The 27,692-nt window shown below is 38.6% G+C and overlaps 2 protein-coding genes across 2 annotated transcripts; one reads left to right on the top strand and one right to left on the bottom strand.

Moving 5' to 3' along the window:
- Positions 1 to 2,705: 2,705 nt before the first annotated feature.
- LOC148865135 (L10-interacting MYB domain-containing protein-like) lies at positions 2,706 to 6,305 on the top strand. The gene is made up of 3 exons (XM_088974531.1): positions 2,706 to 3,743; positions 5,481 to 5,822; positions 5,913 to 6,305. The coding sequence occupies exons 2-3, from the start codon at positions 5,484 to 5,486 to the stop codon at positions 6,291 to 6,293; spliced, it is 720 nt and encodes a 239-aa protein (XP_088830657.1). The 5' UTR covers positions 2,706 to 3,743; positions 5,481 to 5,483; the 3' UTR covers positions 6,294 to 6,305.
- Positions 6,306 to 13,271: 6,966 nt separating this feature from the next.
- On the bottom strand, positions 13,272 to 13,789 carry LOC148865134 (respiratory burst oxidase homolog protein B-like). The gene is made up of 3 exons (XM_088976357.1): positions 13,766 to 13,789; positions 13,587 to 13,660; positions 13,272 to 13,494 (listed from the first exon to the last, which is right to left on the bottom strand). The coding sequence occupies exons 1-3, from the start codon at positions 13,787 to 13,789 to the stop codon at positions 13,272 to 13,274; spliced, it is 321 nt and encodes a 106-aa protein (XP_088832483.1).
- Positions 13,790 to 27,692: the final 13,903 nt, after the last annotated feature.

Below are 27,692 nucleotides of genomic sequence, written 5' to 3'. Positions count from 1 at the left end.
GCAATAAAGAAAGAAAGAAGATAAACACCAGATTTACGTGGTTCAGCCAAATTGCCTACATCCACAGGCAATAGCTTGGAGCTTCCTTCTCAGTATAAATAAGAGAAAATACAAATGACCTCACCAGAATCATACTCGTACCCAACACTCAATACACCCAACTCAATACTCCTCTCAACACACCGTATACACTATACACTGAAATAAAATAGAGAATGGAATGAGAAGTAACATAAGAGGGACCCCTATTTATACTTGAGATGAGGGGTATAATGGGTATTTATGAAAATTTTCTTCATGGCTAAGCGAACCATAACCGGTGGTTTGCAAATGGTGTGCCATCGATTAATTGGTGTGCTACCAAATAAATGGTGGGCTCGACTCGGTGGGCCACCCATTACAAATTCGATGAGCCACCGACTGGCCCACCTTTTTGCTTTTCAACATTCTCCCACTTAAAGACAATTTTCATAGTGAAAAACCCTCTCGAGAATAGCTTCCGATCATCTATTACTATGTGGCTTCAAGTCTCAAAGAAGTTCTACACCAAATGAACTTCTCTCTCATCACTGACTTTGTAAGCATGTTAGCAACATTGTTGTTAGTATGGATCTTCTATAACGAGATCTGCCCATCTTCAACTACCTCATGAACAAAGTAGTGTAATGCATTAAAGATAGGATTTCTTGCTAAGTGTAATGCACTTTGATTGTCACAATGAATAGTCACCACTTCTTGCTTGATGTGGAATTCTTCAAACAACCTCTTTAGCCAAATACTTTGCATGCTTGTGTAGCTGACATATATTCTACTTTTGTTGTAGATAAGGCCACTATAGATTGCAATTTTGATTTGATTCCCAGCTCACTACACCATTAGCTAAAGAAAACACATAACCAATAGTTTATTTTTTATTATTGCGATCTCTTGCATAGTTTGCATCCATATAACCAACTAGTTTTAAGGTTTGACCACTATAACAAATGGAGATTTCAAAAGTACCCTTCAAATAACGAAGGATTCTCTTCACCGTAGTCAAATGATCTCTTCTTGGATTTACCATAAACTTACTAACTGCTCCCACTGCTTGTGCAGTGTCTGGTTTGGTGCACACCATGGCAAACATAAGGCTCCCTACTACTGATGAATATGGTAGGTGCGGGACATCTTTATCTTCTCAGCTTCAGTGCTAGGTGATTGTTCCGAAGACAACTTGCAAGACATCTCTATCTTCTCAACTTCAGTGCTAGGTGATTGTTCCAAAGACAACTTGCAATCAATAGAAAATGGGATATTAACTGGTTTGGAATCTTGCATGTTGAAGCGCCGTAAGACCCTTTGAATACAACTCTTTTGATTTATCCAGACTTTCATGTTCTTTCTGTCCCTATATATCGTCATCCCAAGAATCTGATTAACCACCCATAGATTCTTCATGTCAAATTCCCTAACTAAATGAACTTTCAATGTTGAGATACTTCCTTTATTAGTACCTACAACTAGCATGTCATCAACATATAATAGCAAAATGATGAAGTGATCATTACCAAAGTATGCGTAGGCACAATGATTTGCTTCGCATTTGCTAAAGCCCAAACTCATAATGAAGGATTCAAACCGCTTATACCAACACTTTGGTGCCTGTTTTAAACCGTAAAGTGATTTGGTCAGCTGACAAACCAGATCATTTTTGTCGTCATCGACAAAGCCTTCAGGTTGAGTCATATAAATCTCTTCTTCAAGATTACCATGCAAAAATGCAGTTTTAACATCTAACTACTCCAGCTCCAAATCAAGTATTACAACCATACTCAATAGAATACGAATAGTACTTAATCGAACAATAGGAGAAAATATTTTGTTTAAGTCGATACCTGATTTCTGAGTATATATTTTTACAACTAGTTGAGTTTTGTATCTTTCGATATTCCCACTAGTGTCCTTTTTGAGTTTGTACACCCATCTACAACCAATGGCCTTTTGATTCTTAGGTAGTTTGACTAACTCCCAAGTTTTGTTTTTCTTCAGAGTTTCCATTTCTTCCTTTATAGCCATTTGCCAATGACGAGCATTTGGACATTTGCATGCTTCCTGGCATGAACAAGGCTCGTGCTTTTCTATAATGCATGCATAAGCTGTTACATAATCCTGAAGTCAGACATGAGGCTTTGTATCTCTTCTCGATTGTCCTTGATCACTGTGAGTTTGTCCTTCAAAATCTTCAACGTGCTCTTCAGGTACATCAATAGTTGTATCAATTTGTTGCTCTTGAATCTTTTAAAAAGATTCCACTTCAACTTTTTCTACTGCCTTAAAGCTTGATTCTGCATTGAATCTTCATTGAAGACAACATCTCAACTAACAACAATCTTGTGGGCAGTAGGATCCTACAATCTGTATCCCTTTGTACCTTCTACATAGCCAAGAAAAATACATTTTTGGACTTTGCCTCTAGCTTAGTCCTCTGATCTTTAGGAGTCCAAATATAAGTATCACTATCAAAGGTATGTAGGAAAGAATAATCAACAGGGTTTCCTAACCATACCTCTTCTGAAATTTTGCAATCAAGTGTCGTAGTGGAAGAGGGATTTACTAGGTAGCATACCGTATTGACTACTTCTGCCCAAAAACACTGCTCCAGCCTATCTGCACTTAACATGCTTCTAGCTCGATCCATAAGTGTACGGTTCATCTATTCAGCAAGAGTGTAACACAGTCCAACCTACTACTTGAAGAGAGACATTGGACCATTCTCTGAAATGTCTCTCTATGTGGTCTCAGCTTACTCCCGACATATTGATCAACCGCTCCATTCTCTCCTTTGCACTTCCTGCTTTATAGAATCCAATAATTATATGATCACAAGTACATACCAGTGGCTCCAAACTCCTATTTCGCATGTTGCTCCACAACTCGATTGCTTCTTGTACATTTCCCATGTCATAAAGTGCTAGGATAAGCGGAGTATAAGACGAGGTGGTCGGATGCATTCCCATCCCCAGAATTTCATAGAAAAGGTCCATTGCCTCAACTACCTTATTTTCTTTGCAAAGGCTCTCAATGAGAATGTTGTATGTTGTATGTCACCACATCGCGTTCAATTCCCTTTTGGGCATTTCTTCGAATAGTTTATGCGTTTCATCCATTCTCCCATGTAAACAGAACCCAGCAATCATGGTGTTATAACTCACCGTGCTTTCTCCATACATCTCACTACGCAGCTTCTAGGCCATTTCTAAGTCACCCATCTTACAATAACCATCAATAAGTATATGGATTTGGAATGAACCCCTTCCTAATCATCTCGAACCCAAGCTTCCTCGCTTCACCAGTCAAGCCCATCTTACAGAGGCCATCTATCATCGTCGTGTACATAACCCTACCGGGAGCATACCTTCCCTCGTCCGAACTGCCCTCCCAAAAATCCCACCATCTCTCAGAATACTGTGGCTAGACCACCGGCCACCACAACAGCTGTGACTAGACCATCGATCACGTCTTCTCTTAAAGGGCGGTTCACTTAGTTGGACCGGAACTTAAATACAACCCAAAAACCACCACTCCTTGGATTGTTATTCGAAATTTCGACTCCCAAAGTGAAGCTCTCTCTCATTTGAACTTTCCCTCCCCTGTCTCCCTCTTTCATCCAAACCCTAACCCCTCAACCGACGAGTTACCAGACCACCGGCAGCAGGTGGTGCATTCAACCGGCGGAAATAGTAAACCGACGACCAGCAGTAAAGGTACTTCTTCTTCTTCTTCACATTCAAACCAAAAGCCCTAGAAAGCTGTGATACATGGATGACTGCATATGCGTGTTGTACCATGTTAGACCCTTAAATTTTTTTGTTTAGATTTTGTTTTCTATGCCTTGTCTAGGTAACAGCTAGAAAACCATGCTTGAATTAAATAATCTGCACTACATGTTGATACTGGAAACAAGGACATTGTTTTTGACTTTTTTTTTTCTTGAATCTGAAAGCCTGAACATGTAAATGGATGTCTCATGCAATATGCTACTTCTATGCTTGTGCGTTTTTGCATTTTTTTTCAATGTCGTTTGATTTTAGTATCCACACCTGCAAAATGCAATCAACCTTCTAGCTATTTGTCACGTTTAGAGGAGTTTCATAGCTAAATATTTGTCACATTTATTCAGTTGTATTGAGTCTGTTGACAAATCTAGTCATGTAACCGATATCATCAGGCACCTTGTCACTAAGGTGCCTAGGCATTGGTTGCTTTATGAGAAACCACATCCCAAAGCAAAGAGCATCAATTCTTATGTTGATTAACAATCATTAGATCCCTCTTTTTTGTTATCCAATAAATCCTAAGCCAAGATCACATATTTTTTGTTCAATTTTCTTATCAGATACTGTCAAATAAAAATTGTTAATTAAAGATAATTTTTGCATCTGAAGAAAAAGGTCTTTACAGTTAAATAATTATAGACGATTATCTCTAAATAGGATACCTTCTCCATTCATGGGCACTTGAACCCCTGAAGAGAACAAAAGAACAATGCCCAGCTCAGAATTGAAGGGAAAGACCCAAATGAACCAAACCTATTCAGGACAAGGGAACAAGATGAAATCTCAGAATAAGGCTAAGGTTGCATTTGGCGTTCCTTAGTTTAAGGACTATCTCCTTTTTTACTGTTAAAATGCCTCTATGAACACTGAGATCTTAACAAGAAAAAGGAGATAAGTCCTTAAAATAAGGAATGTCAAATGCAACCTAAAACATGGTGACAAATTGTTGTGAAATCAGCATTGCTGATGGGTTTGGCCATGGAATCTGATTTCATGGATTTTTTAATCAGTAACTCAGGGATTTATTGATAGTTATTATCATTATCTTGCCACATAAGGGATGCTTAATCCATTAAGGTAAAGTGGAAACCGACATGCTAGTTCCTACTTATACATTGATTTATTTGTCTTGTTTATAATACATCGATTTGCCGGATTGCTTAGATTTTGTACTAATCGTTTGGTGGTTTTTTTATATATTTTTCCATATTACTGTGAATAATATTCCATTACCCAACTTTTTGTATTTATATGCATTATCCAAGCTTTTATTCTTTTGCATTATACTGTGAATAATATGTATTACCCGATTTTTTTTTTAACTTTGTTGCACACTTTGTGAATAATATGAAGAATCCATTTTTTATTACTTTTTTTTTTGAAATTTTTGCATACTACTATGAATAATTTGCCATTAGCTGATTTTTTGCATATTACCGTTGATTTTTTAGCAAAATAATCAAAAAATTATCACATGTTGATGGGAAAGTTAATTCGGATTTTGGTGCTTGAATTGTTGTTTTTTTTAATTTTTATAATTTTTTGATATATTATTGGAATGTTATTTATGCTGGATGAATGGATTTATTCTAATTAATTTGTTAGAATGTTGTGTAGTAATGTTTTGTGTTGGTATTATCATTACTGCTTATTATTATTGTGTAGGTAATGGCCAGTAGTCAAGGGAAAAGTGGGGGAAGCTCCCGTGCTATGTGGACTCCCGACTTGCACAAAGTTTGGGTAGATCTGTGTTTAAATCAAGTCTTGACAGGTCATAGGACCAATACTACCATAGATAGACAAGGCTGGTCGACTGTGATTCAGGAGTTTACTCGGATAACGGGAAAAAATTATTCCCAAAAACAAATGAAAAATCACTGGGATGTGGTTAAAAGTAAATGGAAGATATTCCATAAACTGTCGACATATGCCGGTTCAGGTTGGGACCCTAACCCTATAAATGAAACATTCACTGTTGGAGATGATTTTTGGGAAGATTATCTGAAGGTATGATAAACTTTGGCCTTTATATAAAATAAAAGTAGGCAATTTATTTTTAAGTAAGACCCTACATGATTATGTCATTATGTCATACAGACATATCCTGATGCAGCGCAGTTTAGGCACAAGGGTCTACCCCATGCGGCGAACTTGGACATCATATTTGGTGGTATGATTGCTCGTGGTGACAACTGGTCATCAAATGAGGGCGTACTACCGAAGGTGGTGCCTTTAACTCAGACGTCTCTGAATGATGATCAGATGGATAATGAATTACTAAATGAATCACAATCGGAGAGTGAGTTGGTATCAGATATGGAGACAGGACCGGAAATGGATACTGATGAGGAAATGAATTGTATTCTATATGTTGCATATGCTGTAGGTGAGTATTATTATAATACTTTTCACAAGAAACCTAAACGCAACATGTCCAATCGAGATGCATTTTGCAAAAATGATAATAAACATATCTAGTATGTTGGACAATATGTTTTGGTTATTTTCACCATGTTTTGTTAGTTCTGTTATAAAAGTGCTGCTTGAAAGTAGTTTTATGAAAATTGCTTTTTGAAAGTACTTTTGTGAAATTATTCTTTAAAAGTACGTGTGGAAATCACTTCTTCAGAGTACCTCTTTATAAAAGTATTTCTTAAAAGTAATTTGATAAAAGTACTTCTGTAAACTTGTATTTTTGGAAGTACCTTTATAAAATTGCTTCTTATGAAACTCATTCCATGAAAATATTTTTATAAAAGGCTTTCTGTAAAGTACCTTCTAAAAGCACTTTTTAAGAGTAATTTTGTAAAATGATTTTTTATAGTATTTATTTATTTATTATCATTAGTTATTAACTTATTATTATTTATTAATAATAATATTATTTATTATTTATTATAATTAATATTAGTATTTTAAATTAGAGTTAATTACTTAAGTATACCCTGAGTTTTCATAAACAATTTATACATACTTTTTGACCTTTCAAACGGTAATCCTAACCAATAAAATTTAAAGGACTGAATTGCCCTTGATTGTTTATTAAGTTTTCAAAACACCATTCTCTTTATCTCCAAATGATTTTCGTATTTTGTTTTCCTTTTTTTTTTTTTTTTGTAAATAATAAGAGACGCTTGTAGTCCTCTCGTCGTCTTAGAGTGCATCATCACCACATCCTTGATTCTCTTACTAGTTGAATGAAGTAACCGGAACCAGAACCCACCTTTCTTCTTCCCGTCCGTAGCTTCTACAATACTGTTTTGGGTAACAAAGGCCATCGATCTGCTGAACACGATCCCATTTCTTCCATTTGTTTCGTTTCTTCAGCTTGGAAATACTGTGTCATCTCTTCTCATTCTGTCCCTGATTAGGGGATTTTTGTGGCAAGTTCCAAACTCTGATTGAAATGAGATCGGCTTCCATTAGGGCAAACCTGTGCCCACACCCTTCTAACACCTTTTTACAATCTTGCATTGAGAATATCTTCCCATCAAATAAAGCATACATACAATGAAGATTGCAAGGCAGTAAAGGCTGATTGAACAGGCTTTCCCCAGGCTATCCCCGGACTGAAGTCGAATTCCATTGTGGAAATATGCATCTTATCTAAATTAGTGGAATGCCTCGACACATAAATAGAATGCAATACCAAAAGTGCATTTTCTAGGCCCATTTTGGAAGCAGCACAAATGCAAATATAAACTGCATAAATACATATAAAATAATACAAAATATGTGATTTTGCACTATATATTTGCATTTATACTCCTTCCAAACACAGCCTTAATGACTCCAGCCGAAGCAACGAGAACGGGGTAGATTGGCCCACAAGAACATTGAAAGATAAGAGTATAGTCAGACGTGGGGGAGGAGGTTTGTTCTGTTAAGAACAACTAGTGTGTTGTAAGAGGGTAAGAGGGAAATATCTGTTCCAGGTGTCACAACCATTAGGAAAAGTATCCCTCATCTGTTGTATCTATCCTACCGTTTAAACCAACTTTTTAAAAATCGATTTGGAAATAGAACCGTTTTAGCCAACGGTTTTTGGATTGATGGTCTGATTGTTCAGTTTGAATGGATGGTCCGTTCTGACAAACAAATTAAAAAATAATAATGATAAATAATAAAAAATATAAAAATGGTCAAAAATCATTGAGCGGGTTGATGATTCGAATGCTCGGGTCAATGGGTTGTTGATATTTTCAACGGTTTTTGGTCAAATATCGGGTTTGGGGTAAAATGGAACTAGTTGCCTGGACGATTCCTTAGCCGAATGGTTCGATCGTTCGAGTCAATGGTGGTTCAAAAACCTTGATTTAAATTGAAAATAAAAGTCGTGATTTTTTTTTTTGTTTTCTTAGTCAGCAGCAGTAGCTATGGCGAGAGAGTCCTTTGTAGACTAAAATTTTGGGTTCTGGGTTCTAGTTTTATTCATAGAATATGGGGTAGTGTTGGTATCAAGGTTTTTAAAACTGAACCGGACAACGAACTGGTCAGGGGTTTGGTTCTTGGGTCGAATGGTCCAATTGTTCGAACTGAACGGATGACCCATTCTGACAAAAAATAAAAAATAAATAAAAATTGCCAAAATCGTTAGACAGATTGAACGGTTCAACTGCCCCGGTTAACGATTTGCTGACCAAATCAACAGTTTTTGGTGAAATAACGATTCTGGGGTAAAATGGAACCAGTCACCTGATCGATTCTCGGTTTTTCTGGTCTGACCATCCAGTCTGGTCCGATTTTGAAAACCATGGTTGGTATTATGAAAACAATTGAAATAAGTATTAATGGCTCTAAACAGTGCATTCACACTCGTCCTATTATGCGGGGCCAATCAAGAAGGCATGTGAAAGGATACATATAAGTAGTTTTTCAAATGTACAGGTTATATATAAGTAATTAATCAAGTTATATACAAGTTATCATGTACTATTTATTATATATTTATTATTATTAGTTATAATATATTATTATTTTTTATTTAATAGTTTTTTATTGATATTATTATTATTATTATTATTTATTTGTTATTTATTATCATTATTTTTTTTTTATTTTTGTGGTAATAGTTACATGTGTGCCATGTGGGTCCACGTGTAGTTCCACATGCATTACATGTGGCCCATGTGTGTTTTGGGCGGTAGGGTAGTCATTTCTATGGAAATAATTTAATATAATGTTCAAAAACCAACAATTATATGATTTGTGAAGTAGGGGCTTAAATGTCATTTGTGAAAAAATAAATACTTATTGGTAAAGTGGTTCATCAAACAGCCTAAGTGCTGATTGGAAGCTTTTTCACAATCCAACACTCTAATACACGCCTTGATGGGTCAGGTCAAGGCATACTATCACTAGTGCAGCTCCCTGGAGAAGGAAGTGGAGAGCCAAGATGAATGCCTGGGGATGGCGGTGATACACATTGAAGAATTGAGAGCCGAGGCGATGCAGGAGTGGACCGAGAAGGAGAGGTTGGCCAAGAAGGTCGATCACCTCGCTAGTGAACTGGAGCAAAATGAGGCCAAGCTTGCCAAACGGAGGTCGAAGTTTAATGAGGAGATACATCTGGCCAAGGTTCAAGGTGTTGAGGAGTACCTTGTCTCGGCAAAGTGTCAGTAGGCCAAGACAACTATGCCACCACTGCCTTCCACCAGGGCTTCAAGCTCTACTGCCTTCTCTTCACCTCACTATACCTAGAGCTCGACACAAAGAGGGTTAAGAGCTCGGTCTTTACCAACGAGATGATTGACTAGGCCAGTGTGGAGAACAACTCTTAGGAGGAAGTAGAGATTGGTGATGGCGAGAACAGAGAGACATGGTCTACTTAGGACGAGAACCAAATAGGAGTGATCATTTTGCCTCTTTTCTTGGATCTACTTGTAAATACAATATATCTCGAGCCTTCGAGCTTGGCTTCTAATTCATGTTCTTTTTTTTGTGGTAGTCTTTTCTTCTAGATTGAAAATTCACATTTTTGTTCAATGTGATGAATTGTTTCCTTTCTTACACCTCTAATTTACATGTTAACATGCTTGTGAGAGGTTGGCTTTAGGATTTGTGGGCCAAGGTGCATAAAGCAGGTCGACTTCATTCACAATTAACTGATGTGCTAAGAGTGGGTTGGTTAGACCAAACCACGTAAGAGGGGGGTTGCATAAGTCAAGCTCGGGATGATCAAGTTGTTACTTACAACACTTGGTAAAAATTCCAAAATTTTAACTTAGGAGCTTGGAACTTCAAATGTAATATCCCCTTAGGTTGTTGGCATTCCACATGCAAGGGACTTGCCTCCCTTTAAGAGTTTTGAGCTCATAAGTCCCAAGTCCTAGTACATTAGTCATCCTATAGGGACCTTTCCAGTTTGAACCGAGCTTTCTAGAGCCTAACTCGGGTTCCATGACTTTTCTCAAAACGAGGTCGCCAGATCAGAAGCAACGCTTCTTCACTCTAAAATTGCGGTATAGGTCTACCCTCTATTGATAGACGGTAGTTTGAATTTGCACCAGATCGCATATCTCCTCCACTAGGTCTAGGTTAGTTTTTAACTCATTGTCATTTTCTTCCTCGTAGTAGGTTTCTGATCATAAGGTTGACACTTCAATCTCAATTGGGATGACAACTTCATTTTGAACATTAAGTTGAACGGTGTTTCACTTGTTGTTGTTCTACTTGTCGTCCAATATGCCCATAGAATGTTGGGGAGCTCATCAACCCACAAACCCTTGGCTTGGGTGAGACAGGCTTTCAGGCCTTACAAGATGGCCTTGTTCGTCACCTTAGCTTACCCATTCACCTGGGGATGAGCGATTGATGTGATGTTTTGTTTGATCCCCACCTCGACACACCAGTCATAGAACTTAATGTCTTCTAACTGATTCCCATTGTCTGAGATCAACACGTGAGGTAGCCCATTGACATACGATACTTTTCCAAAAGAAGTTCTGTGCATTTCAAGCTGTGATGGGGACTAGTACTCGGCCTCAACCCACTTGGTGAAGTAATCAACAGCCACAACCAAGAACCTCCTCTGCTTGATTGTTGGTGGGAAAGGACCGAGAATGTCTACCCTCCATTGGGCAAAAATCCACAGGTTGGTTTGGTAATACGGGACAATAGTGGGCTTATGGGTATGCTAGCATGGCACTAGCACCAATCACAGTGTTGTACAAATTGAATAGCATCAACTTTCTTTGTTGGCCAATAGAAACCTCGTCAGAGGGCTTTCTGAGCAAGCACCATGCCCCCCAAGTGTTCACTTGAAAGTCTTTTGTGGATCTCTTAGAGCACATACTCCTTCGTTAGGTCAGAAATATTGCAAGGAAGGGTGAATGATTTCCTGTACAGTTGTTCACCAATTAGATGTAGAAGGTTGAGTTGTGTTCGATCTTCCAAGTTGCATTCTGATCCGAGGGGAATGCTCCGTGGTGCATATACTCAAAGAGTAGGTCCATCCAGCTAAGTTCTGCAACCTACATGGTGTAAAGGTTCAAAGAGCAGACAACACTATATGTTGGGCCACGGAAGGTCTTCTACATGGATCGTCCTCCTTGTGTTGTTCATAGAGTTGGCAAGCTTTGAAAGCGTGTCGGACTGGGAATTCTTGGACTTGGGTATTTGGTGGATGGAGAATGCATTGAACTTCTTGATGATCTCATATACCTTCGCTAAATACTTGATCATCGCCAGTTCCTGAGCTTTATAGTATCCACTAACTTTGTTAACTATGAGCTAAAAATCACTACAGGCCTCCAAGTTCTTCATGCCAATCTCCTTTGTGAGGAATAGACCAATGATGAGGGCCTTATACTCAAACATCATTGTTGGATACTTGAAACTTGAATATGAGGGTGTGCTTTTATGGTACTTGTTGAAAAGATCGACCAATGAGGATGATGATAGTGTGTGCTTGGAAATAGGGCCATATCTTCTGGGCTAATATTATCATTGTGAATGCGAGATTCTCTATATTTGTGTATCTAGACTTTGCTACATGTAAGGCTTTGTTTACGTAGTAAATAGGTCATTGCACTTTGTCTACATTCTGGACCAATATCGAGCTGATTATCTCATTGTTCACTAAGAAATATAATGAGTTCGTCCCCAGGCTCTTTGTCCTTGTCAATAATGGTGGTGAGTTGGGGTATTGTTTGAGCTCGTCGAAAGCAAGCCAACACTCCTTTTTATGGCTTGGAAAAAGGGTAGGGACCGCCTTAGCAATTCGATTTTCTAGCCTTTGGACCTCTTTGATTGACCTCAGAAGTTGCATATGTAGGATTACTTGGATCTTCTTGGGGTTAGCTTTGATGCCACATCAGGTAACTATTTAGCCAAGGTACTAACCTGATGTGACACCAAATACACATTTGTTCAAGTTGAGTTTCATGTTATATTTTCTTAAAATGACAAATACATCGGTTAAATTAGTGATAAGAGAAATAAAGATTTACTTTTTGCAACCATATCATTTATGTAAACCTCAATTTTGTTTCCAACCAAATTTGAAAAAAAATTGTTTCTAAGACGTTGGTAGGTCACTTCGGCATTGCTTAGGCCGAAAGGCATGACCTTATAATAATTCAACCTAGTTTCAGTTACAAAAGTTGGATTCATCTAGATTTGATTGTAACCGAAGTAGGCATTCATGAAGCTTAATAGCTCAAACCCTGAGGTGGCATCTACTAGTCTATTTATTCTTGGGAGTGAGAAGCAATCCATTAGTCAGGTTTGGTTCAAGTTAGTATCTTCGACGCACATATGGCACTTCCTATTTGCCTATTTTACGAGCATAACATTCACTATCCAAATTGAGTACTCTACTTCTCTGATGAAGTCGCCATTTAGGAGTTTCCCGATCTCCTCGTTAATAAGAAAAAAAAAAAGGGTCCGAGGAGAGGAAGAAAAGGAGGGAATTGCCATCATGCAATGTTCCCGTCATAAGGTTGGGACGATAACATTGGACCGTAGAAGAGGAGATTTGAGTTAAGTTAAATGAGGAAGAGGCTAAGGGCAAAAGGGATATTTCATCATTTTTAGATAAATTTGATAACTTTTGTAATTAGTTTTATCATATGGAAAATTAAACTTATGAATCATTTTTATCTAAATTTTGGTAATTTCATATATTAATTTTTCTAAAGTTTTTAATTTTTGACTACCGAGGGGCGCCCATACCGAATAAGTGGAAGAATAAAAAAACAATAGAAATTATAGTCGTGGAATCCGAATTCGGATCACTAATGTAATGAACCAATTAATCTATGAAAAATATATATTAAGAAATACAAATTTTATAAATCTTACAAAGCTATTAAACATATAATTCCTAAAAGAAATACAAATTTTATATGTGTCAGTGTGGTTAACAGCGACGTGCGTTAACCATATTCAGTATTCTGCAACCTCATTCAATATTCCCCTGAACCACTCAAATGAGCCCTGTTCACAGGTGACTCATTAGAAGTAGCCTCGTTTCTTGGCAAAAGGTTTCTTCTTGGATCCAGCTTCTACGACACCTTCCTCAATTTCGTTCTGTTGCTTGATGTTGTTCAAAACGTCTTTAACTATACTGATCAGTGGTGTGGCTCCAATCCGCAGCCCAACAAGAAGCAGGACATCATATTCTTTGTAGTCCTGTGCTGGGGCTCCATATGGGCCATCGATCAACAGTCTCGGCAACCTGCTTGATTAACAGACGTCATGTGAGTTTCAGATTTAAAACTAAAAATTAAAGCATAGAGAACACTCATGGAGTACTAAAGAAAACTTTACCTCAGGGGGTTGGAGCCTGTTTTAATATCAGCTCGCAGAAGCCCACTCTGGTCTTCCGTTGGGGATTGAGACACCTGCACGTGTTTAGACATGAAAGATTATTAATTGCTTGGTAAAGCACACACATACAGAGAGAGAGAGGAGTTTATCTACAATCGAATTGATCATGCATCATGTACCTGAGCAAATATAGCTTTGAGCATCACCTAATGTGCGAATATGAATGCTCAGATAATCATCTCCGGGGGCTGTGTAATAGAGAAAAGATGCCTGAAGAAAGAACATAACAGAAACAAAGCATGATCATCAATAATAACTTCAACCAGCTTTAAAATTTTTATATGGTAGAAGCCAAACAGAATTTTGCTCAATTATGTGTGTACCATTGCAAAGAAGAAACAACGGAACAGTTGACAACCTGAGGAATTGAAAATAAATAGAAGTATGTACAAGTAATTAATGAATCTCCATGCAATATCTTGCCATTGATAATATTGATGGATTTTAATCTCATAAGAGATTAAATCCTAATGGAGGGTGATTTGACCCGACCTCCTAATTAAGGGACACGTGGATATGACTCGACGTAAGTGACAGTTTGGCCATAACTCGATGTAATGAGCTCGTTGAAACCCTAGCAGAACAGTTTGCCACAAGACAGCTCGCTACAGCCCGCTACAGAACGGCTTGCTACAAGGCAGCGCGCTACAAAGGAGTTTCACTACTAGGGAGCCTGCTACAAAGGAGCTCGCTATTGAGTAACCCAGAGTCTTTGGGAAACTTCTTATTCGACAGGATCGTGCTTGTCAATCTGCTCCCACGTCTCTTGTTCGGCGGTGCAGCACCTGCCAACCCAGAGGACTACACCCACGTCTCACGTCAGGCAGCGTCATGCACGCCATCTATACATAACGTCTCTCAAGTGACAAGACCGTACCCTACGATGGATACCTGCGCCAATCAAATCAGCCTGAAAAATAACGGGTGTAGTAGAGAATCAGAGGTGGTTACACCCGATTTGACAGAGCATTAATATATAAGGGCTCCGACCCCCAAGGAAAAGGGTAATTGAATTTTTGGTAGTTGAATAGTGCGCATCTCCACTCTTAACTCGTTTTCCCTTCATTACTCTCTAAGCTTCTCACCGAGTTCTAACTTAAGCATTGGAGTGTTCCCGCCGGACGAGCTCCCCGGGAATCCTTCATCTTTTCCTTCTCAGGTGTTATCCGTTGCCAGCTAGGAGCGAGGCCCCTGCCAGCTAGGAGTGACCAGAACGCGCTACATCATTTGGCGCTGTCTGTGAGAATGCTTCAAAAACTTCCTCTAGCAACACCAGACGCAGTGCAAAAATGAACACCGTCGGGGAGCAACTCCATGTTCCAGTGGTGTGAATTGAACAGTTCACCGTCCCCCTCTCCACGGATGGAGTTCCCATTTTGAATGTGCCAGACAATGACACCCGTGAACGTTCCACTCCCTTTCACTGTTGGAACAACCTTCACCGAACCCTCCTTGTTCCTCCAGCGACCGCCCAAAACTAGCTTGAAGACCTGGTGCAATGCATGCGAGCTATGCAAGCTCAGATGTAACAGGTCAAGCAATTCCAACTATATCAGCAGCAAGTGTTGTACCAAGTTTCTCAGCATCACTACCAGCAGCAGTTTCCTCCGCTGCCTCAGGCCCAACAACCGCTTCCTCCTCGACATCCGGCCACGCAACAAACCAGGCCTCGCTGTCAGAACGAATGTCCTTCTCACCGAGAAGAGACCTCTCAGACCTAGAATCCTCTCAAAAGTCAAGTCTCATCCTGTGGGAGGAAGGAAAGACCAGTTACCCCGGCCTCGTCGCGCACGGTCAGGTCGGGAGGATCTCAGCCTACCAGAACCGCATCACCTCAGCTTTCCGAGTTCATGGCCCTGCTTGTGGAGAACCGGTTCGAGGTCTTGGCCGCAGGCTCCAGGCAAGATCTCTCTATCCACAGCCATCCCCAACAATCTGTCCCCCTCCCCGCGAAAACTGTGCCCGACAATACCGAGGCCAGCAACACCAATGCAGAGCCCACAAAAAAGCAACGGAGACGTCGTCAAGCTCACCGAACTGCAACACATAACCTGCCCGAGCTCAAGGGTAAGGAAGAGGTAAGTTCAGGCGAAGTGAAAGCCACTCCGCTCCTCTCTGTACCATCCCCTCTGTCTCTTGAACTCTTGGTCATCCCGATCCCCAAGGATTTCAAACTACCTCCCCTGGACAAACATGATGGATCGTTCGACCTGAATGACCATGTTGATGCCTTCCGATCACATGCACTCGGCAAGGGCCAATGAGTCCTACATGTGCGTGGCTTTCTCAACCACTTTCAAAGGAGTGGCCTGCACGTGGTACAGAAACCTTGCGCCTAGATCAATAAAAAGCTGGGCACAATTCGTGCAAATCCTCACTTCTCATTTTGTCACCAGCAAGAAGTGGCCGAGAACCCAGGAGAGCCTCCTTAGCATAGTCCAGAGGGAAGGAGAATCTATTCGGAGTTACATCAAGTGGTTCAATGACACTTGTTTACAAATACCCAACCTAGACCCTGCAGTTCGGCTTACAGCGGCCAAGAGAGGCATCATGCACAAAGAATTCAAGTGGCACGTGGTGGTCAATCGGCCCAATACTGTAATCGAGTTCCTTAAGCTCGCGGACCAGTTCATAGGGATGGAGGAGAAGATCGACCAGAAAAATGAGAGCGTGCCTGAGAAAAGGAAAAGAGAAGCTGAGTCCTCAACCCATGGGGACAGTAAGAAGAAGAAAGACCTAACTCGGGGGGCACGACCGGGACAGCCTTTCCGAGCTCCTCTAGCAGAGAGGGCTGACTACACTCCCCTGAATGCAAAGCGGGCCAAGATCGTTATGGCGATCAAAGATGCCTCGTATGTGAAGTGGCCACCCTGGCTGAAAGGGGACCCCAATGTAAGAAATAAGAACTTGTATTGTAGTTTTCATAAAGATCACGATCATAGTATCGAGAGTTGTAAGAACATCCGCAACAAGATAGAAGAGCTCATCCGTCACGGATACCTAAGAAATTTTGTACAAAATAATAATAATAATAATAAAGCAGATCGGCAGGGGGAGCAAAGTAGAGATGCACTTGAATTCAACAACAGGAAAGCAGAGCAGCCGCAGAGGCAGCCCCCTGAAGAGAGACCAGTTCGGGGCACCATACATGTGATCATCGAATGTTCGATCGTCGTGGGCTGCACCTTAGCTACAGCTTGGACATCAACTTGGGAGGTCGAAAGGGAGGAGCAGAACCACTCGAAGCAGCCAAGGACAGAAGACCCAATCTTCTTTATTGAGGATGACGCGCGCAGGGTCCACTACCCCCACGATGACGCGCCCGTCGTAAAGATAAGGATCAATGACTTCGAAGTCAAGCGTGTCCTCATCGATTCCGGTAGCTCGGTAGACATTCTTTTCAAGGCAGCATTCGACAAGCTTCAACTTCAAGAGAGCGATCTCAAGCTCGCAAGTACTCCCTCGGTAGGCTTCAACGGAGAGGAAGTCAAGCCCATGACTTCTTGGTGGTCCCAACTCCCTCCCCGTACAACGCCATAATAGGTTGGCCCATCACCCATGCTCTGTGTGTGGCGGTCTCCACCTATTATTTGGTGATGAACTTCCCCACGGACTTCGGAGTTGGGGTAGCACGAGGCAATCAACTCGAGTCTTGCAAGTGCTATGCCGCCACTCTCAAAGGGAAAACCAAGGTGGCCAATGACCTCAAGCTAGTGCGACCTATGGAGCAATGTGAAGAGCGAGCTGCACCTACAAAAGAGACTATCTCCATCCCAACTTCGACAGAGAACCCAGATCGGACACTCCAAATCGGCGCTTCAATTGAGGAGCCTCTGCAATCCCAACTGGTAGGTTTTTTACTTGAAATTTAGATGTTTTTTGCATGGTTCATGACAGAGATGCCCGGCATAGACCCAAGCATCATTACTCACAAACTAAATATTGATCCTGTAGTTAGGCCCATTAGACAGAAGAAACACAACTTAGCCCCGAATCGCTGGAGAGCAGTTGATGAGGAGGTTAGGAAGCTCCTAGCAATCGAATTCATCAGAGAGGTCTGGTCTGCTACAATCTCACAAAAGGTTTCTTTGGAGATTCTTCAACTTTGCTGGTTATAGATTCTCGCCCAAGGCTCTATTGTATCCTCGGAACAGATTTGCCTGTAACCCAATAGCAAACTCGGTGAAACTGAGTAGGGGCGAATAACATTCTAAAGATAGTGTCTTCAAACGCGCCTCTGAGCTTCTCCTCCAAAGTTACAGTGGCCCCATTTTCCAACAATTTTAGAATGTTATTCTGCAATGGATGCGGGAGCAAGCATGACTTCAATCAAGATGATGAACCAAGATCTTGTTCGACTAGAACAGTTCGATGGAGTAAAGACAAGAGGACTTACTTTTGTGCCGAGGACACATATTGAATGCCTTATTAGACCGACTCTACAACTTCTACAAGGAACTTACATCTCCAAAAAAAATTTGGAAGGCCCTATAATTCAAATACAAGGTGCAAGAAACAGGTACAAATAATTATCTTATTACAAAATACTTTGACTTCAACATGAATGACCATAAACCCAAACTAGATCAAGTTCATGAACTACATGTGATAGTCAACAAAATTCGATCCCTTGACATCATCCTTCTTGAATCTTTCCAAGTGGGAGCAATCATTGCCAAACTTCCACCCTCTTAGAAGGATTATAGGAAGAAACTTCTACCCAAGGCTAAAGAACTTACGTTGGAGCAAATTCAACAACACATTCGTATTGAAGAAGAGTCTCGGATTAGAGACAATAGGGATAAGACCTTGGCCGGTATGCTGAACTCTAAGGTCAATTTTGTGGAAAACGGATCGAAGAAGACTAACCATGCATTACAAGTAAAGAAGAATGATGGGGACTTCAAGAAGAACAATAATAAGAAAGGATCCTGCTATGTTTGTGGAAAGAAGGGGCATTATGCCCGAGTCTGCCGACATTGGAAGGGCGGAACCAAGTCTGCAAAAATGGTAGAAGACAATCTAGTGGCCATGGTTACTGAAGTCAACATGACATGATCATCTTCAGGATGGTGGTTTGATTCAGGCGCTACAATCCATGTTTGCAAGGACAAGTCCTTATTCAAGACATATGAAGAAATGATTGATGGCTAGGAGGTACAAATGGGAAACCAAACATGTGCCAAAGTTGCTAGAAGAAGTAGCGTAGAGTTGAACTTCACCTCCAAAAAAACACCGACTCTTCTAAATGTTCTCCATGTTCCTAACATTAAAAAGAACTTGGTCTCAGTAAATCTTGTCTGTAAGAGGGGATTCAAAGTTGTCTTTGAATCCGACAAACTAAGATGTTTGTTGGAAAGGGATATTGTTGTAATGGTATGTTCAAATTAAGTATTAATGAAGGAAAATTTTTTGCTTATAATGTTGATTCTTTCTCTTTATGGCATGATAAATTAGCACACTTGAATTTTAAATACATAAAGAACATAAACAAATTTGGTATAATTACTTACAGCAATGAACCAACTGAAAAATGTGAGATATGTGTAAAATCTAAAATGGCTAAGAAACATTTCCCTAGTATTGAGAGAAATTCTTAACTTCTAGAACTAATTCATTCTGACATCTGTAAACTCAATGGTGTATTAACTAGAGAAGGTAAGAGATACTTCATAACATTTATAGATGATTTTTCTAGGTACACTTATGTCTACATTATGAAAACTAAGGATGAATCATTTGACATGTTTAAACTATACAAGACTAAAGTTGAAAATCAACTAGAAAAGAAAATTAAAATCCTTAGAAGTGATAGGGTGTTGAATATTTTAAAAATGAGTTTAATTATTTATATGAAGAATTTAGAATAATACATTAGTGTTCAGCTCCCTATACCCCTCAACAGAATGACTTGGCCGAAAGGAAAAATAGAGCACTTACATAAATGATAAACTACATGTTGTTAAAAGTTAATGCAACCTTAAACCTATGGGGGGAACACTCCTAATAGCCTGCCATTTACATAACAGAATTGTTTCTAGAGTTAATAACAAATGTCCATATGAATTATGAACAAGAATAAAGCCTAATTTAGCATATATAAAAGTGTAGGGGTGCTTAGCATATTATAGAGTTACAGATCCTAAAAGAACCAAATTAAGACCTAGAGCTAAAAGAAGTATGTTTGTTGGATGTGCAAAACATAGAAAGGCCTATAAGCTTCTAGACTTAGAGTCCAACATAATAATTGAAACTATAAATGTTGAAGTCTTTGAAAATAAATTGTGTTTGAAACTATAGAAAATGAATCCACAGAAAATGATAGAGAACCTGAAAGAGAAACTCAAATCTCAATACCTGTTGATAATAATGAGATTGAAAGAAGAAATGACACAACTATAATACTTACAATAGAACCTAGAAGAAGTCAATGACAAATAACAGAGAAACACTTAGGTTCAAATTTTATCTCTACTCAGTCAATTGTATTTTTGGTTGAGGTGGGAGAAGATTTCAAATAAAATACACATTGTCATAAACATTAAAAATGATTCAAAAACCTACAGTGAGGCCATGGCCTCTAGAAATGCTGTCTTTCTGAAGGAAGCTATAAATAATGAAATGGATTCAATAATGTCAAATAACACATGAGTACTAGTAGACCTGTCTCTATGATCAAAACCAATAAAATGTAAATGGGTGTTTAGATAAAAATACAACGCTGATGGAACTATACAAACTTTTAAGGCTAGATTTGTAGCCAAATGATTTAGTCAAAATGAAGGGATTGATTACTTTGACACCTATGCACCAGTGGCTAGAACAACTTCTATTAAAGCACTCATAGCATTAGCATCCATTTATCACTTATCTGTTCATCAAATTGATGTTAAAATTGCTTTCCTAAATGGTGATTTAAATATATGGAACAACCAAAAAGATTTGTTCTTCTTGGAAATGAGAAGAAAGTCTGTAAATTGGTTAAATCACTATATGGATTAAAACAAGCTCCTAAATAGTGGCATGAGAAATTTGATTCTTACATTCTAACTTTTGGTTTTAAACATAATAGTGCTGATAGATGCATCTACTCAAAATTCACTGAAAATTATGGAATAATTGTATGTATTTATGTTGATGATATGCTTATTGTGGAATCAAATATGGTTGGCATAAATGAAACTAAAAACTACTTATCCTCTGTCTTCAAGATGAAAGATTTAAGAGAAGTAGATAACATCTTAGGAATAAATTTTAAAAAGCATAGTAGGGGTTATGCACTAAGCCATTCACATTATATTGAGAAATGACTTAAGAAATTTAAGCATTTAGGATTTAAAGAATATAGCACGCCATATGATTCTAGTATAAAGCTAGTAGAAAATACTGGTAGAGCAATTGCACAACTTGAGTATGCTAGTGCAGTAGGAAGCTTGATGTATGTTATGCTTTGTACTAGACCTGATATTGCATTTGTAGTAAGTAAACTCAGTCGGTTTACAAGTAGTCCCGGTGCAGACAACTGGAAGGTAATTGGGAGAGTTCTTGGGTATCTCAAGAGAATCTTGGAACTTGGCTTGTTTTACTATGATTATTCAGCTGTATTGGAAGGGTACACTGATGCAAGTTGGATTACCGGTAATGAAGATAACAAGTCCACCTTTGAATGGAATTTTGCCGTTGGTGGGGGTGCGATCTCTTGGTCATCCAAGAGACAAACTTGTTTGTCTCACTCGACCATGGAATCTGAATTCATAGCCTTAGCGGCTATTGGAAAAGAGACTGAGTGGATTAGGAATTTATTATTGGATATAAAACTTTGGCCTAGTCCTATGCCTCCAATTTTCATTTATTGTGATAGTGAGACAACTCTGTCAAGAGCCTACAGTGGTACCTACAACGGTAAGTCCAGACATATAAGTCTGAGACATGAATTTGTTAGGCAATTGATTCAAGATGGAGTCATCACTATAACCTATGTGAGGTCAAGTAAAAACTTGGTTGATCCTTTTACCAAGAGCTTGGCCAAAGAATTGGTAAGAATGACAACCAAAGAGATGGGATTAAAACTCTTTACTTAGTCACCTATAATGGTAATCCAACCTGAACCGAAAAACCATCAGTATTGGGTTTAATGGGTAGCAACAAGTTACAGCAATGTGATTGTTAGCATTGACATTGAAAAATTTCCTATCACAATATAAACAGTGTTATCCATTATGATGAAAGGTTGAGTTAAACTCTTAATGAAGTTCTGAAATGTGTCAAATAATGGAGCACATAGTGGAACTTCACCTATGTGAACATAGAAGTGGTGTCGCTTCTCATGAGATTTTGGGTTTGCTCTCGGGATTGTTCATGAAACCAAGAAAGAAGAGCATGGCCATAATAGTGCTGAGAAAAACTTAAAACTCTTGCAAAGACTGAACATTTTTGTGTGTATGAGTGTCTTCAGTCTGTATTGAGAGTAATTGGTTTAACGTCTTACAACCAATAACTTATACAATGCTCTAAGATATCTATACTAACAAAAGATTTAAGTTGATAAAACACCTTTTGTATGCATAACTATGTCATAATAGTTTGGATTGAGAGAAAACTATGTAATTGATCAATCAATGTGGGGGACTGTTGGATTTTAATCTCATAAGAAATTAAATCCAATGGGTTTGATTGGTTAATTATATGAGAAATTGCACCTGCACACTTGATTGAAAAATTAGATTTTCTCTTACAAAACCCAATTTCAAACTTGTCTCTCATTGGAAAATTATAAGCTTTGTTTTCAGTATTTTAATAGGAGCTTATTTGCACTCCTTAGAAATAGTAGAGGAGAGTATGGAGGTTTGATACCACGCAACGCACGCGTATGAGTGCATGTGTGTGCGGCGCAATGAGGTGCTTTAGAGGCGCACTTTGTTCGCACCCGCATGGCTTGCGAAAAACGGCTTTGGTTTTGGTGTGATGCTGACCGTTGATCACCGTTGATGAGATCAACGGTACGATTCGATCAGGTGTGATCAATAGGCATAATTCAAAGTTAACAGTCATTAACTATTAACCACTTTTTAAATAGTCATAATGTTTGAAATTGTGATTGTTCAAGGTGCCTTCTCTGAACCAGCAACTACCTTTTCTTCATACCTCTTCATAAACTATTTAAGGAGCATGAATCAGACTTCAAAAATACACATTTTCGAAATCCATTTTCTCTCTCTTTCTCAGTCCGGTCTACTACAATCTCACAGAAGGTTTCTTCGAAGATTCTTCAACTTTGCTAGCTGTAGATTCTCGCCCAAGGCTCTGTTGTATCCTGAGAACAGATTTGCCTATAACTCAACAGCAAACTCGATAAAACTGAGTGAAGACAAGTAATATTATCTTCAAATGTGACTTAGAACCTCTCCTCCAAAATACCTAAAGTCACAAATCAAGCGCTCGCATCAAACAGGTTGTGGGAGTTACCGGAAGCACTCAAACCAATAAGCTTCTTCAGGGATTTCGGAAACCTAAGTCTGTTCCTTCTGAACCAAGGCTGGGCTAATATATATGCAATGATCATGGGCACCAGCATTGTGACCCCAAAAGCACCAAAATTACTATAGCATCCAAGAGATATAGTCAATATCATCCTGGTCCACTTGTGGTCAAAGTAGCCCGACCGCTCGTCAAATCATCAATCCATTTAACAATGAAATGATGTTCTTTGAGGACGTCCATACGTAATAAACCATCCAACCTATTTTCGATTTCCCAAACCACTGCAACTGGTTGCTGAATACAGTAATGGGTGGTGCAAACTGTAAGCCTGTTTCACATTTATATCGCACTCTTCTTCTCCTTCTTCAAACCCAAAAAGAAAGAAAGAAAAAAAGATTACAGAGATTCTAGCAATGCAGATGTGAAGAGGCTGACGTAGATGGAAACCCAGAGCACAAGCACCCAGACTCGCTTTCAGTTGTCCTCTAGGAAGTAGGCCGGCTTCCGGTAGTATCGCTTGATGGGGTTGGGCTCTTTGGTCGGAACCAGCTTTTGGCTCAGTAATTGGCTGAGGTTGCGATTCTAGGTCATCCCTAGATTTGTCGACTGGTTGGGTGCTTACAGCATCTCCAAATTGTAGACCTATTAGACAGTCACATACAAACATCGTTAAAACAACCCAGAAGCTACGAACAGACTGTACATATTTCTGTAGATTTCAAATCTACTTGCTTGTTTGAAGAAACCATTAACCGACCTCAATGTAACCTAGGTTATCAGGGTCCAACACTTTCTGCGAGTCGTTCATTTACCACTAAATCGTGTAGACGAGACAGAAGTCATACTAGAAGCCATGGAAGTCCCGGTTTTCAGAGGAAGTGGTGAGAGAGAGAGAGTGAAAATATTGACAGGAAAGCCGTGAGTGAAAGAAGTGTGTCCAAGCAAGAGAGGGGAGTAGTGAGATGAAGTGGTCAGAGAGAGGAGAGAGAATATTGACACTTGTTTATTATGAACCAGTGGAGAGATATAGAATATTAATACTTGTTTCCCATGCAATATATATATATATATTATTAAAATTGTTTAAAGAAAATCCATACGTGTGACAATTTCATACGTGTGTGATAAAAGATTCTATTTACTCAAACAATAGAGTGCCTCGAATACACCAATCGTATTAATATATAAGACAAATAAATTTTTGTAATATTGGCAATTTTTGGTAATTTAGGTAAACCAATTTTTATAATTCTAGTAATTTAGGTGAATCTAATAATTATTGAATACACCATTGGTTTGCTCTCATTACAACTTATTTGCAATTCAATTGGCTAAACAAAATCTTGGGTATAGAGAGTTTCATTTGATTAAAACTTTTTTCTCTTTTGGCAAACTGATAAAAGACTTACCATATCATACATTTTAATCTAAAAACATTAAAATTATCAAATTATTTATATAAAGTATATCAATGAATTAAAGATATGATACGATACGCCCATTTAGAATGTCATACGGTTCCACTTACTTCCATTTTTTTGACAATGCACATGCATTGCACGGGGCCCGTTTAATTCCACGTATGAAATTGTCATAGAATATGACTTTATTTATATCATACAATATATTAGATTATATATTATGGCTTTATTTATATCATAGAATATGATAATATAATATAGTAAATAAAGTTTTAAAACATAATGCAATCTTCATAATTGTATATATTTATAGTTATAATCTAATATATTGTACATACAAAGGGGTAAAATTCTAAAATAAAAATTATAATATACGTGTTACAATATGATTTTGCAAGATTTTTCATGGCGCCACTCAGTACTATAAAAAGCAAATAATTTGTGAGTTTAGTGGAGGGTATTGCTTATTTTGAAATTGATGGATTGGAGTGATCATTTTCAGCCTGGCGCGGAAATTCCAAGTTTGGACCCAGATTTTGTGTTCAAGCCCACATCAAGTCCATAAATTTTTGAATTAGGTTTGGGCCCAGTCTAGGCCTGTATGGATACAGGCCCAAACTTATATTTCAGGCCCGAGATGGGCCAAGCTAGACCTAGGCCTGGTTGAAAGAGAGGAGAGGACAATGAATATGTCGATGGGAGAAAGCCTTTCTCGTAAATGGTTACATAACCGTTAAATAACCGATGAAGTGATTTCATAGCTATCCTAGAATACCAAATTTACATGAACTCTATTCACTCTTTTCATAATCTAGCCTTTCTCAATCTACACGTAGTTTCTAAGTTAGAGAGTCCAAAACAATCAAAGAAATTTCTAAAGTATACTTTCCTATCCAAAATAGAAACGGAGACTTTCATTTATAGCTCAGGAGAACCTAGTTGGATTGATTAGTTTAAAAGCTCAAAAGCTTGGTATCTTCATTCTATATTTGCATTAGATATTTGGGTTTGTTTGGTTTCAGAAACTGTTTGTAGTGCTAGTTTGTTAGCCTGTGATCTTGCAGGTTGAATCGATCATGGCTGCGTCAGAATCTAGATTGCTCGATTACTGGGAGAAGTTCTTTCGGGGTGCACACATGGACACCTTCACTGTTATTGAGATGGCAATCACGGTTGCTTCTTTCGATCGTTCTAATGAGTTTAAGAGGAACAAGGAGAGAATGATGGAGGAACTCTTCTCATATGGAGCGAAGAATGGTAGTAGCAGTAGGTGTATCGGGTCTGATAGAATGCAGTTTGAAGTGGTAGCAGAGGGAGATTGAAGGAACAAGGTTGGTCCCACCAAGAAAAGCAAAGTGAGTAGCTGTTGAACCAAGGATGGCAGCCACGATCAACCAGTAGAGGTGGTTAAGCCGAAGAAATTTGAAGGAGTGACAAGACTGGGGAGATTGCAGAGGTTTTGAGGATCAAAGTGGATGTTTACATTGGTCATCAGGATGAGAAGTTATTGTTGGTGAAATTAGAAAGACTTTAGGGAATAGAGATATTTTCCAGACTCTCAAGACAACCGATATTGGAAAGACTGAATGAAGTAAGGAAGCAGACCAAATCCAAGAAAGTACGTAAAGTGGCACAAGCTCTCATTGATGGGTGGAGAGCAACAGTTGATCAATGGTTGGAGCAAGAAAACAAAATTTTATCATCAGTTGCTATTGGGAAGTGGGGTGATGAAAAATGGAGCAGAAGCTCTGAGGCGTATCTAAAGAATGTTATTTGCTCTTTAGAATGTTGTTGAGTTTCCGGCAAATTTATTTTCAAAATACAATTAAGGCTTGGGTGAGAAATTGCAATTAACAAAGTTGAAAAATCTCTAAAGAAACCTTCTATGAGACAATAATAATTTGGATGGAGAGAAATATCATTCAGAAGTGAATGAAAACTTGTGTGTAATTTGGCTTGGTTTACATCTTTTTATAAATCCTAGAGTCATCTTTGAGAAAGAATGTATTGGCTTGAAGAGGCTATTTGTACAATCACAATTTCAAACTTTGTGATTGTTCTCGGTTAGTTAACAGTTAGGACTGTTAATGTTTGAATAATGTACATTGACCACACTTGATTAAGTCGTGATCGTTGGATGAACTTAAAATGTCAACGGTCATGGTTCAGCCTTCAAACCAAATGCACCCTTATGTGCAGATCAAAATCATATGCAACCTTGTAAAATCCAAATCGCAAGGTCTATGACTTGTGATTTTGCAAATCAAAGTTTATGAGTTGCATTTTTGCAAATCACAATGTCTATAATTTGTGATTTCACAAAATGCATAGTCTGTGATTTGTGATTTAGCAAAATTGCAGCTTGCGATTAATGTGCCATCACAAAACTTTTCATCGCACTAAAATATAGTTACTTCTTGCAAACCATGCAGGTGTGAGCAAAGTGCACCTCTAAACCTCATTGTGTCGCACACACGTGCGTATACGCATGGTAGCAAGTTTCTATATTCTCCTCATATTAACTTTAATGAATGTAAACAAGCTTTTACTTAAATGCTCAAATCAGATTCAATAATTTTCCAATGTGAAACAAAGCTTTAAGGAAGAGAAAACAAGTTAAAAACCAATTTTTTTGTGGAATTTTAAAACAAATATTTTTTGTAAAATTTTAAAATAAGTTTTTCATGTAATTTATCAATCAAACACCCATTGGATTTTATTCTTCTAGTGAGGTTAGAGTCTTTCTACCGACGCTATTATGTCTTCAGTGGAGGCCACATGGAGCAATGAACGTACAAAGGTGCAACAAGAATCGACGATTGCTAGTAGCACTCTCTATGAGAAAATTGACACCAGCAAGAGAAATCTTCCCAAGAAGCCCGTGCCTCATGTGGATACACATTTGAGAGCTGTCGGTTTGAGGAATGGCCTGGCCTTTTGTTAGATAAGGCCATATAACTTGTTATTTCATCATTTTTACTGAAATAAAAAATGCTAAAAAAATTGTAAAATGAAAATCATCTTTCATTACAAGAAGTATAGTAGCTCAAACAGTTTCTTCTTTCTATTTCTCATATCGTATATAGTTCCAACAAATTGGCAATGTTAAGGGGTTTTAATACACGAATCTTAACTAAAATAATCT

The sequence above is a fragment of the Nelumbo lutea genome, chromosome 3 (genome assembly GCF_056320005.1).
Source record: "Nelumbo lutea isolate HS-2025 chromosome 3, American lotus-T2T, whole genome shotgun sequence".
Lineage (NCBI taxonomy): Eukaryota > Viridiplantae > Streptophyta > Magnoliopsida > Proteales > Nelumbonaceae > Nelumbo > Nelumbo lutea.
The sequence above is the reverse complement of the archived record's forward strand: the minus strand, read 5'-3'. Positions and strand labels throughout refer to the sequence as shown.

What these genes read in the sequence shown, in the direction of transcription:
- LOC148865135 (XM_088974531.1), top strand. Translation starts at nt 5,484, where the DNA reads ATGGCCAGTAGTCAAGGGAAAAGTGGGGGAAGCTCCCGTGCTATGTGG. An exon ending in TTTGGGAAGATTATCTGAAG is followed by an intron (nt 5,823 to 5,912) that starts GTATGATAAACT and finishes TATGTCATACAG; the next exon opens with ACATATCCTGATGCAGCGCA.
- LOC148865134 (XM_088976357.1), bottom strand. Translation starts at nt 13,789, where the DNA reads ATGCTCAAAGCTATATTTGCTCAG. An exon ending in TCAAAGCTATATTTGCTCAG is followed by an intron (nt 13,661 to 13,765) that starts GTACATGATGCA and finishes AAACACGTGCAG; the next exon opens with GTGTCTCAATCCCCAACGGA. An exon ending in ACAGGCTCCAACCCCCTGAG is followed by an intron (nt 13,495 to 13,586) that starts GTAAAGTTTTCT and finishes TTAATCAAGCAG; the next exon opens with GTTGCCGAGACTGTTGATCG.